Below are 16,563 nucleotides of genomic sequence, written 5' to 3'. Positions count from 1 at the left end.
AGCTCAGGGCCTGGCACATCCATTGCTTTCACTCTTATTATGGATAAATTCTTGGTCTGTATACTAAGAATAAGTAAACTGCTCACCAGTTAAAGCTCCAAATATCTTATTCCTCAAAAGGTTTACAGTGGAACGAGATTGAACTGACAACTAAAATTCTGACAAAATATTGTCATTTTTAAAAAGTGGCATGAAACAATAAAGTCATCTTAAATTTGTAAATGATATATATTTTACAAGATGTTTTTGTGTATACTGTATCATTCAGCTCAGCAACCCTAGGAGGTTAAAAAAAAAAGAAAAAAAAAAGTATACACTATTTTCCCAGATTTATAAATAAGAAAATTAAGTTCCTTTGTACCTAATGGATCCCGGCAAGGATCCAAGTTTTCATTTCTATGGAAAGTGCAAGGCCAAGGTAATGAATGACATTGTGGGCAGTGAAAATGGTACCTTGGCCAAAGCTAGGAAGAAGCCTGCTTGATCAATCTTTTCATAGCAAGTATAGTAAGATTCATGGTAGGTGAAATCAAAATGGATACTGTTCTAAAAATCACCAGTATGCTTGGGGGAAATAATAAGTATTTTTTTAAGTTTATGTGGTATATTCATGTTGTATATCTTGATATTTCTAGTTGTAAACTTTAGCCTGTTTACATTTTTGGATTATTTTCTACTCCCTTTCTTTATAATTTTGAAATCTTACATATTGATCTTTTGGTTTTAAGATGCCTGATACCATGGGATCTGAGAAATTCAGAGACTTCTAGAACACTGGATGAAAGGAAAGGATAAATAGTGAAATTAGAAATAATGACAGAGAATCTTGACCCAAATGTCACAAGACAGTTTGAACAAAGAAATGCATGTGATATTTTTTCCTTTTATGGGGCTCTTACATAAAAGTATCTGAGTCAGGTAGCTCTGCATCCAGGAGCTGCCACAGGTAAGCCAACTAAAGCACAGGAGTGATCCCTGCTTCCTTTTGCAAGGTTAATAACATGAGTTGTCTTTTGTAGGCTTGGCAGTTCCTCGGGATAACACAGGCAGAGAATGAAAATGAACAAGCAGCCATTGTCGCCCTCCAGAGGTACATGAAGCTAAGCACATGACGGTGGCTGATGAACACCTGGGAGTGCACTTGCTCAGTTCCACATTTGTTTTTGCCCCCTCCTGAAGCACATTGTGAAAAACCAGGCCAGGACCAGTACTGGGATGCCACATGTCACTCTAGAAAACAAGAACTTATGACAAAATATTTTGCTATCTGCAAATCAATTGGTTCAATTCTTTTAATTTTCTAGACTTTTGTAGCATCTGAAAGTTTTTCTCAGGATAAGCATATTGAGATAATGAAGATTTGTGGGTGAGAATGGGAACAGAGGTAGATGTAGGTAGCATCACCCATTAACTTGATTAGAATCCCTATGAAGCCCTGAAAGTTTCTACCAAATAGACTCACGCTCTCCCTGCCCCTTCTTGAAAGTACTTTTCATATAGAGCTGTAGGAGTAGAATGTATATGCACATGCATATATAGTTTAAAGGTTCCACTGGAGTATGTGTATATATGGAAGTGTACATAACCCGTGTGCATGTGTAAATCCTAGAGATTTGGAGTGTTAGAATGTGAGAATTCTAGATCTGGGGCTTTGCCATTCCAGAATCCTAGATTTCAGGATTCCACATCATCCAAAGGTGTTGTGATGCCTAGGGTATTGTTCTTCCTTGAGATCATTTTCTATAAAGGAGAGAACTGGGGATCGGAGAAGGTCAAGGTCATACATTATATGTAAAAGAGACAGAACTTTAACCCTCATGTCCTGACTCTGGAACTCTGGGTCAGTGGTTCTTAACCCTGTATACACATGGCCAATAGAATGATCTTTAAAAAATTAAATAAAATTTAAAAAGACTCCCAGCCACTCCTGATTTAATTGCTTGAGACTAGGAAACCAAGCATAGGTAGTTTTAAACCTTCCATTCTCAGGAGCATTCAGAGTTGAGAACTCTGCCCAGTACTGATAAGTTTCTGAGGTTGGGACCACCACAGGGAGGCCTTAGGTGCTGCTTAGAGCTTGTTCCTTAAAAAGTCTTTTCCAAGGACTACCATTATCATCATTACCTGGGAGCTTGTTAGACCCGTACTTCCTCGGCCCCATCCCACCCACTATACTAGAATGCAGTACAGAGGAAGGTTCAGGGTCCCAGGTGATTCATCTCTACTTCAAAGTTTGAAAAAAACCCTTGGTAGAAGCCAGATGAATAGAATAAGGGGGTTCGGTCAGTCACCTCAATCCTTTGTAAACCCACATTAGTAGTCTGGAAATGGGAAATTCCCTCTCCTCTCCAAAACACTGTACAATCTTTCATCTCTGAATATCCAAATATAATTCAAGTCCAGTTTGGGGGAAGGAGATAAGGTAATAATAACATCCTTTTCTTCTCATTAGATTAACTAGTAATAATTTATGTGCAGGAAGTAGCCATACTTCCATAGTTGTAAAACCATTCATTACAATGAACAAAATCAGTCATCACCAGGATGAATTTTAAATGTTCTTAAAAATCCTCTTTGGCCATGATTTTCATTAGAAGATACATGGTGTTTTCCAGGAATGTAAACAAATGTAATAATATTTTGCAACATTTAATTGGTAAATATTTCACATTTTCTAGAGAACTGTTGGAAAACTGAAAAACCTAAAATTATTTCTTTTTTGTCTTCTTTCAGGTGCTTAGAACTGCAGCCCAACAACTTGAAAGCTTTGATGGCTTTGGCTGTGAGTTACACAAACACTGGTCATCAGCAGGATGCCTGTGAATCTTTGAAGAATTGGATTAAGCAAAATCCAAAGTACAAATACCTTGTGAAGAGCAAGAAGGGATCTCCAGGCCTCACTCGAAGGATGTCTAAATCCCCAGTTGACAGGTATCCTTCTCATTATAACTGGCAGTAAATACTCAATACACAATTAATTACCTTAAGGGTGATGAATGAGCCTCAGATCTCTACATCACTCCCTTCACAAAGGCTTTTAGGGCAGCATTCTGCTGGAAGAGAGCACTGAATAGAAAGATCGATGCTCACATCAGAGCTATTATGTTAATCTGTTTTCCATCACTGTAACAAAATACCTGAGATAATCAACCTACAAGGAGGAAAGGTTTATTTTGTCTCATAGTTTTGGAACTTTCAGTCGATGGTTAATTGGCCCTCTTGCTTTGAAGCTCATGGTGAGGCAACGTGTCATGGTGGGAGTATATGGCAAAGGAAACTGTCCAACGTATGGCAACAGATAAGCAAAAGGAGCCTTTCTTCGATACATGGGCCTTTGGGGAATACTTATCCAAACCACAGCAACCATCCTTTGGACACATAATCTCCATCTTGGGCACCCACAGACATTTCTATGAGTACCATATTATAAAGCCAACTGCTTTGGACGTAAAATTCACCTGAAATATAATAAGTACTGATTGATGCTCCATGTTTTATGAAGTCTGAGAATTAGGAATGGGTAAATGGAAGTCCTTTCTCCTAGGAATTTTATTTCCATCCACAATAAACCCTGATGTTAAATCCTTTCTCACTGAGGCCCTGGAAATTTAGCTGTGGGGTTTCCACACTGGTACTCCCAGGGTCCCTAGATTTGTCCCTGTAGAGACCTTACTTAGGATAGCTCCATATGTGTGCAACAACATATTTCAAGAAAATCAGCTGCATTTTTCAACGTTCAGTATTAGTAGTCCTCTCCTTAAGCTAAGATATTTTGACAGAAATTTTCCAGTCTGCGATAAAGCGAGACTTGAAATAGTCCAAAGAGCTTCAATCATTCATGCCTGGACTCTTTGGGTAAAGAATTTAATGTTTTCTTTTGTAGCTCTGTTCTGGAAGGAGTGAAGGAATTATATCTGGAAGCTGCCCACCAAAATGGAGACATGATCGACCCCGACCTCCAGACAGGCCTGGGGGTACTGTTCCACCTGAGTGGAGAGTTCAACAGAGCAATAGATGCATTTAACGCTGCCTTAACTGTTCGGCCGGAGGTAAGAGTGCACAGCACAGCATGAAACCACCATATTCTCTGTAACATGTTTCCTCAGCCTCCTTTGCCCATTTCTTCTACACTTTATGTCCCTCCCTCTGATGTTTAATGTGAGCGGTACTGATGACAGGCTATGTGGCAGTTAATATTGAACTATCTAGAATAGAAATGTTAATTACATGACAGTGTCAAATGATGACTGCATTTTGATGAATGAATGTCACTTCACAAAGTGATTTATGACGATGTCTGAGTAATTCGCCTCACCATGGTACCTGTCTGTGAGCACAATGTCAGCGAGGCTCCTTCTGGTTGTTAGAGAACTCTGCTTTTTGTCATCAGGACTATTCATTATGGAACCGTCTTGGGGCAACCTTGGCCAATGGAGACCGCAGTGAGGAAGCTGTGGAGGCCTACACTCGAGCTCTGGAGATTCAGCCAGGCTTTATCCGGTCCAGATACAACCTGGGAATCAGCTGCATCAACCTGGGCGCCTACAGGTGAAGGATGGGACAGGCAAGACTGGAGATCACTCTTGGGACTGAGGTCTAATAACCTGACAGGTGGTCTCCCAGTAAAAGTACCTGTTTTGGCAGGAGTAGTCCTCTTCCTGCCGTTAAAAGTAAATTCAGGAGACTGAGACAGGAGGATTGTTAAAAGTAAATTCGGGAGGTTGAGACAGGAGGATCGTGAGTTCAAAGCCAGCCTCAGCAAAAAGCAAGGTGCTAAGCAACTCAGTGAGACCCTGTCTCTAAATAGAATACAAAATAGGGCTGGGGATATAGCTCAGTGGTCGAGTGCCCCTGAGTTTAATCCCTGCTATCTGCATCCCCTAAATAAAAACAAAGAGTAAATGTGGAACCTTCAAACCCCAAGGCCTATTTAAGCAGAGGACAGTATGCAGCACTGGTTCTGAATCTTCAGCTGCAATCATCTGGACATCTTGGGAGATGTCGATTCCCAGGCCCCTCGCCAGAGATCCTGATTCAGTCAGCCTAGGTTAGAACATTGTCTATTTTTAACACCCCCAAGGGCAGCTCTCTGTAAAGCATAAACAGTCCAATCTTGCATTTTCCACTTAAGGAAAAAAAAATCTTGGGAGCATAGGCAAGCAGACTTTGGATGTTCCCAGAAACCAGTGTTTGGCTAAGCAAAACCAAGAATCCAGGTTTTCTAAATCTAATAAACCAATAATTTTAGTTGGGTAACAAAAAAGAAAAAACATGGTGGGTTTATAGTTTGAAACACATTTCTTAGTTGCTTATGACTTGTCCTATCATTCAGGATTATATCTTCTCTTTCTTTTCCTATGTACAGTAACCATCAGTGACCTTTTTTCTTTTGGGTAATGAAAGTATGGGTGATTTTTTTTTCTTCTTTATTTTCTTTTTTTCTATTTTCTAAATAAACAGGTTTGGCATTTATATTTGAGAAAAAGAGAACCAAACTTAGCTTTAAATCCCACAAATAATGCAAACCTTTCCTCCTCTGAAAGAGCAGCATTCCATAACCAGACAGGCTTGGGCTCAGATCACAGCCATGCCATTCACTGGTTTTGTGACTCTGGTCATATAACTTTGAGCCTTCATATCTCCACTTATAAAGGAAAGGGAGAGGAAGAGAGAGAAAGAATAACAACCACCTTGCAGGATTATCATGCGCATTGAATGTAATTGTCTAGCACAGAGCAATAGCTCATTATCTAGTGGGCATTTATTACAATTATTGCCATCATAATCCTCAGTATCCCTATTATTATTATTTATTTAGATAAAGTATCTGAGACCTTCATAACAAGGTTACCTTCTTTTGACATCTGAAGAGTTGCTCTTTCCAAACTGTGTTTGTGTGTTTTGCCAGTGGCAAATTTTGAGGTCTTAGAAAATAGCTGTTGCATTTATACTAAAAGGATCTTACAAAGGACATTAGCCACTGGATTACACCATATCTTCTAAGAGGATTTTGCTCAGGTTAAAACCAGGAATAGCTGAGTGGCTCCTGAGCAGCTGATTTGTTTTATTTATGGATACTGAAAAGTGCTGCTTCGGAGGCCCTCTTCACATAGGCTAAGCAGAAACCCAGAGCTGACGCTGGGCCACCTCCCCGCCCAGCAGCTGTCTGAAGCCCGGGTGATATCCATTTTGCATGCCCACTTCCTTCCTGGTTTCATCAGATTTCTCCTACCTGTTTTTCTCCTCCCCGCTTTTGTTCACTCTTTTCCAGGTATGTTCTGTTTATCTATTTCAGGAGACACCTTTTTGTCTTTTTGAGGGCAACAAAGGAAGATGTAAATAAACACACACATAGACATACCAAATTCAATTAAAGGGAGCTTTCATAAAGCGCTCAGATGTGTTTTTCTTAATTGTAACTTTTTAATGTAGAAAACAATACTTGGGGCTGGGGATGTGGCTCAAGCGGTAGCGCGCTCGCCTGGCATGCGTGCGGCCCGGGTTCGATCCTCAGCACCACATACCAACAAAGATGTTGTGTCCGCTGAGAACTAAAAAAATAAATATTAAAAAAAAAATCAATCTCTCTCTCTCTCTCTCTCTCTCTCTCTCTCTCTCTCTCTCTCTCTCTCTCTCTCTCCTCTCTCACTCTCTTTAAAAAAAAAAAAAAAGAAAACAATACTTGCAGCTTCCACAGAATACATTTCACAGGTGTGAAATTCATTTGTCAGAGACCATAACAACTAAAGACCAGCAACTCGGTTGAGCTGTGAAGTTTCAATCCTCAAGCAGGAGGAACAGCAAGTCAATTTTCCGGTTGCGAGAATGCCCAACAAAATTTGAATTTCAGATAAAGGACAGATATTAGTTTTTACTACAAGTATTTTCTAAATATTTTTATTTGCTAAGTCTGATAACCCTGACCAATTGGTTCCTTTGAAACAGCTCAACCAAGCTTTATGGATCTTTTATTGTCACGCCAAATGTGGACATCTTGAGAAGTGATACATAAGCATTTGGGGTTTTCTGGTGAAGGGGGACAAAAAGCCCAAAACCTTAAATGAATTCTGAAAAGAAATTCAACTTCTTTACTTTAACTTGCATTTATACTAAGGAATAGGTACAGGCTTAGGAGTTACAGGTAGAGGTACAGGCTTAGGAAATAGCAACTGTCATTAGTAATGTGACTCTGAAGAAAGCCAGGAGTGAGTATAGATTCTTCTGTCCTCCCCAAAGACCTCACCCTCCAGACTGCAGGTGTCTGTGAGTGCCAAAGGCAAGTCTTATCCTACTACAATGGAAGTAAAGGACATGGTCGATATGAAACTTGGGTAGCTTAAAACATCACACCCTAGTCAGCAGGTGCTTCAGAGTAGTTAACCCTATTCAAAAATGAGGACCCTTTTTTATCTTTTAATTTGTTTTAATTAGTTACACATGACAGTACAATGACCTTGACATCATACATTTGAATCAGATGGGGTATAATTTCTCATTTTTCTGAGTGGACAGGTTGCAGAATCACATTGGTCATGAGTCACGTATATACATACAGCAATAATAATGTCTATTTTATTCTGCTGGAGGGCCCTTTTTTAATAAAAAAAGAAACCATCCCCTTCGAGAGTAGTATTTTTAGTACTAGTATAATGAGGGAAAGATACTATAAAGTGAGTAATGCTTTTAAATGAAGGAGCTTTTGTTGAAGGTGACAGTATCCACAGACAATTGGAATTATTCACACGGGTATCTGGGAGCATTGGAAAGCTATTCATACAGATACATGTGCAATAGTCAGAGTCTCCCCAAAGGACTCTGAGCTCACAAGTTAAGGAACAGGCTTAGACTATCTTTACGAAAACACCTGGAGTGGCTTGATGAGCTTAGTAAATTATTCTTCTGTCACTCTCCAAATCCCTCTGAACAGAAAGCCACAGACGAGAGACTAGAGCAGCTGATAAATGAGGGCTCTGGATCTTCCTCCCTACAGGCTCTTACAGATCTGGGATTGGGAGATGTATCATTAGAGCTGCCACCCTGGGAAGAGGGACCAGAAGGGGCCTCCCCATACCCACCCATTTACAGATCCTCTTCTTGAGCCCAAGGGCCCAGAGGAGAGGTGGTTAGGACACCCACTCCATTGGATCACCCAGGTGACTGCATACAACTCCATTTCCCAGTGGCCTTTTACTCAGGCGAACCCAACAATGTAGATGAGTCTAGTGCCTAGGCCATGTGCTTTGGAATTAGAAATCCAGTCACACTTTCAAGGGATCTTCCCAGATGTTCAATAGCCACCTTCCAGGATTAAGTAAAATCAAGTCTGTGAAAAGATTCTGAGAAGAGTAAAGCAAATATAAATTAAAACGGCATGCTTACTCTCAGCAACAGTTAGTTTGTCAAACACATAATACAAGGTTGGAGTGACAGAGGGCCGCTGCAGAGGGCAGAACAGGAGGCAGACCTGGTACCAGCGCAGTCTTGGATTGGATGGCATCTAGCTCAGCTATTCTCAATATTCCTATCCTAACGGTCCCTTTAAGCTTTTAACAATTACTGAGAATCCCAACGGGCTTTTATTTATGTAGCTATATCTATCAGTATTTACCATTTTATAAATCAAAATGAAGTTTTTTAAAGATTCATTTGAAAATAACAAATCCCCATGCTTGCTGGTAATCCCAGTGAATTAGGAGGCTAAGGCAGGAGGAGCACAAGTTCAAAGCCAGCCTCAGCAACTTAGCCAGGCTCTAAGCAAAATAAAATAAAATAAATATTTTTAAATTTTAAAAATGATTTTATTTGCAAATGCAGATCTAAATAAAACTTTTATAAAAAAAAAAAAAGAGTTGGGGATGTGGCTCAGTGGTTGAATGCCCCAGGGTTCCATTCTCAGTACCAAAAACAAATAAATAATGTTTTTTAAAAAGTAAAAATAGCAAGTCATCATGTTAACATAAATAATTTATTTCACAAGAAAATAATTATTTTCCAAAATTAAACTATGGTCAGAGAAAATAATGGCAGTGTTTTACATTTCTGCAAATTTCTTTAATAACTTGCTTACTAGAAGACAGACTGACTGACTGACTTCTGCATTCAGTCTGTTGGGACAACACACCTCATGTAGTCTCAGGAAAATTCCACCTCTGTGCATTTGAGAAAATGGAAGTAAAAAGGTCAAATAACATCTCAGTTTGTGTGTTTCTTGTCAGTACTTTACCCCTGAGCCACATCCCCAGCCCTTTATTTATTTATTTATTTTTATTTTGAGACAGAGTCTCACTAAGTTTCTTAGAGCCTCACTGTATTATTAAGACTGGCCTCAAACTCATGATCCTCCTACATCAGCCTCCCAAGTTACTGGTATTACAGGCATGTACCAATACACCTAGCACATCTGAGTTTTATTAAGAAAATAATTTTGACCTCATTGAAACCCTAGGCACCCCATTCCATACTTTGAGAACTATTGATCTTAATAATAAAAAGGTTTTGTATACATTGATTCAACTGCAGCCCAGGACAAAATTCTAAAATGACTTTTATTCTCTTGATGACACACGGAGGGAAACTGAACTTCAAGGGAAAATGAGAAATTTGTCTGGAGCTGAATAATTAGGTCATAAGCCCAGGTGTTCTGCTAATCAAGTCAATTTCACCCTACCTGTGTTCCATATTTCTAGCACAAACAGGAAAGATTAAACCACTTTGTTTCTGAGTAAAGCCATATTTTTCCTCTTAAAATTTAGTAATATAAATCCCATCTGCAAATAGATTAAATCTTCAAACCATTCCTGGAGTAGGAGAAAATCAAATTCAGTAACGAGTTAGCCAGGGTTTTATTCTTCTTTCTTTCCCAAGTGGCATTTGTAAATGAAACTTGCTTCTCTTTCTTCTTTGTGATTCCACTATATTTAGCCATTATTGTTCAGAAAACATTAATGAGAGAATCAGAGAGTTGTTCATCTGATCATCCAAAATTCTACAGAGAGATGATTGAATTTAAAATAACTCAATCTTTTTTTTTTTTTAAGTTTGCAAACTCTGAAATTTGTTGCATTTTAAAATGTCTGTTTTTCTGCCCTCTTAGAGAAGCGGTCAGCAATTTTCTCACTGCCCTCAGTTTGCAAAGAAAGAGCAGGAATCAACAGCAAGTTCCTCATCCCGCCATCTCTGGGAATATCTGGGCTGCCCTCAGAATTGCACTGTCTCTGATGGACCAACCAGAGCTCTTCCAGGCAGCTAATCTCGGCGACCTGGATGTCCTCCTAAGAGCTTTCAACTTGGATCCTTGAAGGAAACAAACAGACAAACAAACAAAAATAAAGAATAATAATTCCTCACCCGTGTTATTGTACTGAGAAATGAAAAACTATTTTATTATGAATTTCTGAAAGGATAAATCAGATATTCAAAAGGCCATGGTCACATAACCCAAGGGAATTAATGCCTACAGACAATGCCCAGCCTCTGTTCAGATCCAAAAGCACAAAATGTTGTATATAGAGTCAAGGTCAGGTTCCAAAGAAGAATTGAGAGACTAAAGACAAACCAAGATAAAGTAAACTACGTGTACTCTTCACAAGTTGCAAGTATATTGCAAATCCTGTTTGGTGGGGTCCCCAGTTGCAGCTGCCAGCCCATCTGAGGAAGATGTTCACAGGACCCATGAAGAAAGCACTGCCTCAGATCAGGGAATTCTGACTGTTCCTAAATTGTCCCCTGAAATTCCCCCTTTTGCAAGACTGAACATAGTTTGGGCCATTGGTGCATGCACATATATTAACTCGACTAAAGACAGGCATTGCTTAAACCTGTTCCAGTTTTAACTTTTACTGTAGCCCTGTTTCCAGAGAGGGAGCTTTGCTGGCAAAAGCAGTTTTTGCACTAGAAATTTTTGCTGTTCCCAATCAAAACTTTTCTGGGATTGTATATATGCACTTTAATATCTTATGTATGCCTTGCTGGAGTTTGGTTTCGTTGCTCCAATTTTTAACTTGGGGGGGGAAAGATTTGGGAACTCAGAGTTGTTAAGATCAACGGACCAAATAAATAATTTCTGGAAAATAGTTTTTCATAGTGTAGGGTTTCAAAGGAGTGTTTTTTCTTAAAGCAGACCTGACATAGGGTTAAATGTGCAAACACAGATCTTATTCACATGCTTTCTGGGACTGTATGAACTTGGAGACCAGATTGTGTCTCTTCATGCATTCTCTGCAGGAGGAAAGCTATCAAGTGATGATATCGTGATTCCTATTGAGTTTGCATTAACTTGCTTAAGTGTCATATTTTACTAGCTTTCTAACTGCCCTGCATAACAAAATTCCTTTTAAACTATTCCTATTAAATGGTATTTCTTAAGAGTGATAATACATTTTTCCTAAAAAGGATGCATTTCCTTCGTTCCATGGTGATCTGCACTCTTCACCTCCTTGCACTGTAATGGAAGATCAACATTTTTTAACTGAACCTCACTGAATGTCAGCCGTTTCATATGAAAGATGCATGGCCCTTTGGCTCTTATTTTAAACGTTTAGCAAGTTTCAGGAATTTTCTATTGGCAGTAGTGTTTTATTTAATTGGTTACCTTCCACTTAGTTCTTCAGAGTATTTTGTGTGTATTTGAGGCTTGATAATTATTTTGATAGATACATTTTTTAAATAATTAGGAAAAAAAATTTGCAAAATGCTAACCAAAATATCACTTTACCCAGGTCCAGTTCTAGTGAATTTTCCTATTGTTCTTCACCTTGTCTCCTTCCTTCCTCCAGAAACTCCTTCAAGATAGTCTGATCTCAAGTTTTTCTTCATGGGTTTGTTTGGGATGGTAGTAGCTCATTCCACTCATGACAATAATTATCAAGAGAGAATTGGGGTCAAAACAGTTTAATTGGAAAACAAGCTTCAGCTGAGAGGGAAATGTGCCCACATACTGGGAGGAGAGTGGACTCAGGGCTCAAGTATGAACCTTCTGTGTCCCCTTGGAGTCCCTGAGTTGTGAGGGGCCTCAGGTTAGCATGAAACCAGAAGTCCTTGAGGTGTAGAGGCAGGGCACCATGGGGAGGGCCAGGTTTTGCAATTCATTGTCAAAGTTCAAGTGGGTCTGGCTTCAGCTGGGCAACAGGAAGCAGAGGCATTCAGCATCCACCTTTGGGCAGAAGTGACAGCCCAGTCTTGGCCTTTGTTTCTCTACAGTCTGAGCAGCAAATAAATCTCAAAAATATTTTCAAGAATGGCATTCTTTAGAATTTGAGAAATTATTAATTCGGTCTGAGAAGGACCCTTGGGGCTGACCTCTAACCTATGGTAGCTGCCTTCCTGGTAGAGCAGTCTCCAATCTCTGTTACTCCTTCCTCCTCAGGATCTCTGTGCACTCCCCCACTGGTCAGCTGACTTGAATCCATCAGCGTGCATTAGGAGCCTCAGAACAAGGATTCAAAGCAAACTTTACAGTTGTTCTGCTTTTGATGCCATTCTATACTCTCAGCTGCAACTGAATTTGCAATGCTAATGATGTGCTTGGCTCTCAGTCTTGCTTGCAGTGTGTACAAGATATCAGTAACCATTTAAAACCCGAAAGTAAAGCAAATGCAGGGTTTTGGGGATTAATTTGATTGTTGCTAGGTGGGGACAAATTTCATGGCCCAAATTATATTTTGCTATTGGAAAACAAAATTACTTCAAAGTCCAGGGAGTTGTTATAGCGGAGAGATGATAATTTTCCATTCCTACCATTATTTAGCAATTTTCAAAATATTTGGTGGGATTTAATGCCAGCCTATCTACTATTGTCCACCAGAACAAGAGTTGCATTTTTCAAAAATCAAGTAAAAACCATTACTAAAAAGCAAGTGAAAATTTATGGAAATAAAACACCACCAAAAATTAAGTTTGCAATATTTTAGAATACTCTTTATTACATATAGCATATATTTCTTGGTATATACTTTTTTTTTAAGACAACAGTTTGGGGCATCATCTTTATGGCAGGAAATTGTCACTTAAATTACTATTTCCATTTTGAAAGAATAGGATGCCCTTGGTTCCCTTCTGAGGCTGCTGCTTTTTTTAATCAATGAGCAATGGCTAAGAGCCCTGGAGGATGGCACCCATTTACTACAATGGCCACTCAGTGGCATAGAGATGACTTTCAGAGACTGACTGTACCAGGAAATGGAATGCAAAGGCAGAGAGACCCAGCAATCTCTGCTAAGTTTCAAAGTACGACCATTTCCTGCAGACGATCTCTATGGCTGCTGATCTCAACTGGGAAAAAGAGGCAGGGGACCGAAAGAGGAAGAGCAAAGGGTCCTCTAACTGAGCCAACTGCAGCGATTCTGGTTCTGTTCTTTCTCTCAAGAGCACTACACAAGCTCTTGGAAGAAAGGCAGATCTTATCCCCAGGGAACTTTAATGGAGAACTATGAAATGTGCCTTTTCAGCCAGTCTGGGTTTCTACCACGATGGCAAAGGCGTGACGCACAACTGAGTACAAGAGTCCAGAACATGTTCGCTTTCAGGAGTTTATTCCTCTTTCACGTTAAGAGGCCTATTGTGTTCAATCTTGGGCCCACGTCTACATTTTTACATAGATAAATCTCTCTGGTGTGTTCTTGCCACACAAGCAACATTTGAACACCGTAATAGCTAGTACCACTTGGGGCTCCTTGAGGAAATAAAGCAAGATAGTCATTTTGTGTCCCTTCCTCATTTGTTCCTGAATCAGTTCCAAGAGACTGGTCTGTACTTTTTGTTATTTTGATGGTGGCGGTGACTCTTCTCCACCTTGAAATGCTTCTAGGTGCATACTGGAAGCAGGGTGTTCTGAAGGGTTAATTCATGTGCCATCTTTTGAGCCCACTTGTTTTAGAAATTAATAAACAGCCACCCTCATAATTTCAACTTTGTAAAACAATTTCAAATTCATTTCCTGTTCAGATTTTGCTGTACAGTTTCCCTCTTGTCTCAGTATTTGCAGAACTGGTTGAAATTAAACTGTTTTGAACTAAGAAGCAGATACATATATATATTTTTTGAGTGTTCAGAGATGAACTCTGGCAAAAGTTTGTAAAAAGGCAATTTTTAAAAAGCAAATCATATAACCTCAGGTACAAAAATATCGCATGCATTAGTACTTACAAATCTGCCTACTCAAATATTAACCAAAGCATGCAAGATAACTTTACTGAATGTAAATTTACACCATGCATGATTAAGTCTCATAGGTTAGCTTATTTTTCCTTGCTCCTGAACAAGAGAGAAATTTCATGAAATTTGTGTTTCAGGTTTTTTTTTTTTTTTTTGGCTTTTATCCTATCCCTGAGATTGATTTCATACAATCACATTGAACTTGACAGATATTCACATGTCTGTTTTGTGCAATGTTGCAGCTGGTGCCAAATTAAAGCTCTGAGGAATCTGGGTGCAGACATCCAAATGCTTCTCTTAACAGCCAGTTGGGGCACAACAGAACCAAATTGGAACAAATCCATGTGTCTGCAAGCTATTCAATTAAATCGTGTTCATTACATCATTACATAAAGGTTTGGGCTCTAAATTCTTTAAAATTTATTTTTTAAATATTTTAAGTTTCAGAAAATTAGAAAAACTGGCATTTTAAGTAATGCAGGGAAGTTAGAAAAATGCTCAGACACATGAAAATCATCATAAGGCAAAGTGGACATAGGGCCTTAATTTCCATAAATGTCACTTTAGAAATGACACAGTGTCACATGAGATGTGTAGAGTATCAGCTTTGTTCTGACATAGCCCTATGTGTATGGTAGGTGAGCTACCTGGGCCCCTGTCCCTTGAGAACGGATTTGACCAATAGATCTGAAAGCATGGAAGTTTGGGAGTGAAGCAGTGATTTCACAGTCACTGAGAATCGACTCTGAAATCTTCTCACTCTCTGCCATTGTCTGTAACCCCTATTTGAAAAGAGACCAGAAGTAGAGAAAAAAGCTCAGTAAGACAATGGAGTCTTATGTTAGTAAGAGCTTTGTTACCCACATCATTCTCTGATATCCCCCTGACACATGCAAGCTCAAAGACCAAATCCCACACATACAGAGCAAAGACCATGGCAGGAGGCACTGAACAGTTAAAAGGGAAACAAATATCAAAGTGTGAAGCTCAACAACCTCTCACATGGCATTTTGCCTTACCAAGTTTCCAATGCCTGCAACCTCTGCAGAAATCCAAAATAACACACTCTGGAAACCAGTGTCCCTATCTCACAACCGTTTCCTCAGAACCTTCTCTGCAAGAGAACTAAACTCGCAATGTTGCAGAGTGTCACTCAGTGGGACACTTAGAAAACCTGCCTTGAAATAATATCAAGATTTGGAAAAAAAAAAGTGAAACAATTCTTTTCTAAATGATAAATCTGCATAGTTTTCTTTTAGTTTTTGGTTTTTTTTTTTTCCTTCAAATTTTTTGGTGAGGGAAGTGGTGTGATATGAAAAGGACAAAGAGGCACACACAGGTCATTTGCACATCTGGTATTTTCACTGATATATATGATATTTTTGCATGGATATCATAAAAGGAATGTTCCATGTGAAAAATGAGTTCACGATTGACTATGTTACCAGTAGCAAGGAAATACAGCAAACCTAGATTTTATCAACTTTATTTCATTTTCTCCGTATATCATCTAACCCAAACCCTCCATTTTCATTGCCCAAATTTGTTTACATTGGTTGAAAAAAACTGATTAATTTAGTAAACTTTTTACAAACTATAACAAGCATTTATTAACTATTTAGAAGAGACATTTCTATATATTTTGTATATCTATGACTATTGCATATCTAGTCTAATCTAAAAACATTGTTTTAGACAAATTCTGTGATGCTTCCTCATCATACTCAATAATGTTTAAAATCTTAGAATTTCATTTTCAAGCTGAATTAAACGACACAGAAGAAAAATAACTTTAAATGTTTACATTGAGTTTCTAAATTAACACCAACCCAAATTAAATGATCTATAGTAAATTAATGACAAGGGGAATTTAAAAGTTATTGGCATACTACATGATACTGTATCTGTGATTTAGTGAAATAATATGTATCATAGCACAACTCTGTTAGGTATGAAGTCTTCATCTTGGTCTTTCTCTGCATTGCTTTTTGAAATAAAATTACTACTGTAAAAATAACCTCTTATACCGATGTGTTTAATTTACTCATATGGCTTATTATTTGCAAAGTACCAAAATATTAAGGTAGTATTTTTATACTATTATTGGAAGCATGCCTTCCCTTTTTCACATTATTAAATTGTATTTATATTTGTGCAGTTTTAAACTATGTTTTCCAATAAACTTTGTCTGTGGCTTCAAGGTCTTTTCAGGAATCTTTCAAAATGGAATTTGGAGATCAGAATTGCTTAGAATTGAATAGAATCCAATTTGTACTACTGGCTAAAAGGTTCTTTTATTGACTATCGCTGCATATGATCTTGCATGAGATATCTGGAAATCAGGAATGCATTTTTAGATATGCAACAAAACTTTGAAACCTTCCTCCTTTGTTAATTTTTTAAGACTAAAAT

General features: G+C 38.6%; 1 protein-coding gene across 16 annotated transcripts in view; it reads left to right on the top strand.

The window, feature by feature from the left end:
• Pex5l (peroxisomal biogenesis factor 5 like) overlaps positions 1-11,072 on the top strand; it is a 213,848-nt gene extending 202,776 nt beyond the window's left edge. For all 16 annotated transcript variants that reach the window (XM_021729811.3, XM_078043700.1, XM_040270118.2 and 13 more), the window contains 5 exons: positions 1,020-1,090; positions 2,734-2,931; positions 3,884-4,049; positions 4,391-4,548; positions 10,094-11,072. In XM_021729811.3, the coding sequence (XP_021585486.1) occupies positions 1,020-1,090; positions 2,734-2,931; positions 3,884-4,049; positions 4,391-4,548; positions 10,094-10,298 (798 nt within the window). In that variant the 3' untranslated portion in view covers positions 10,299-11,072. The remainder of the gene's footprint in view (positions 1-1,019; positions 1,091-2,733; positions 2,932-3,883; positions 4,050-4,390; positions 4,549-10,093) is intronic.
• The last annotated feature ends 5,491 nt before the right edge of the window (positions 11,073-16,563 follow it).

This window comes from Ictidomys tridecemlineatus, chromosome 3 (assembly GCF_052094955.1).
Source record: "Ictidomys tridecemlineatus isolate mIctTri1 chromosome 3, mIctTri1.hap1, whole genome shotgun sequence".
NCBI lineage: Eukaryota > Metazoa > Chordata > Mammalia > Rodentia > Sciuridae > Ictidomys > Ictidomys tridecemlineatus.
Note: the sequence above shows the minus strand (reverse complement) of the source record. Positions and strands in the feature narration are given on the sequence as shown.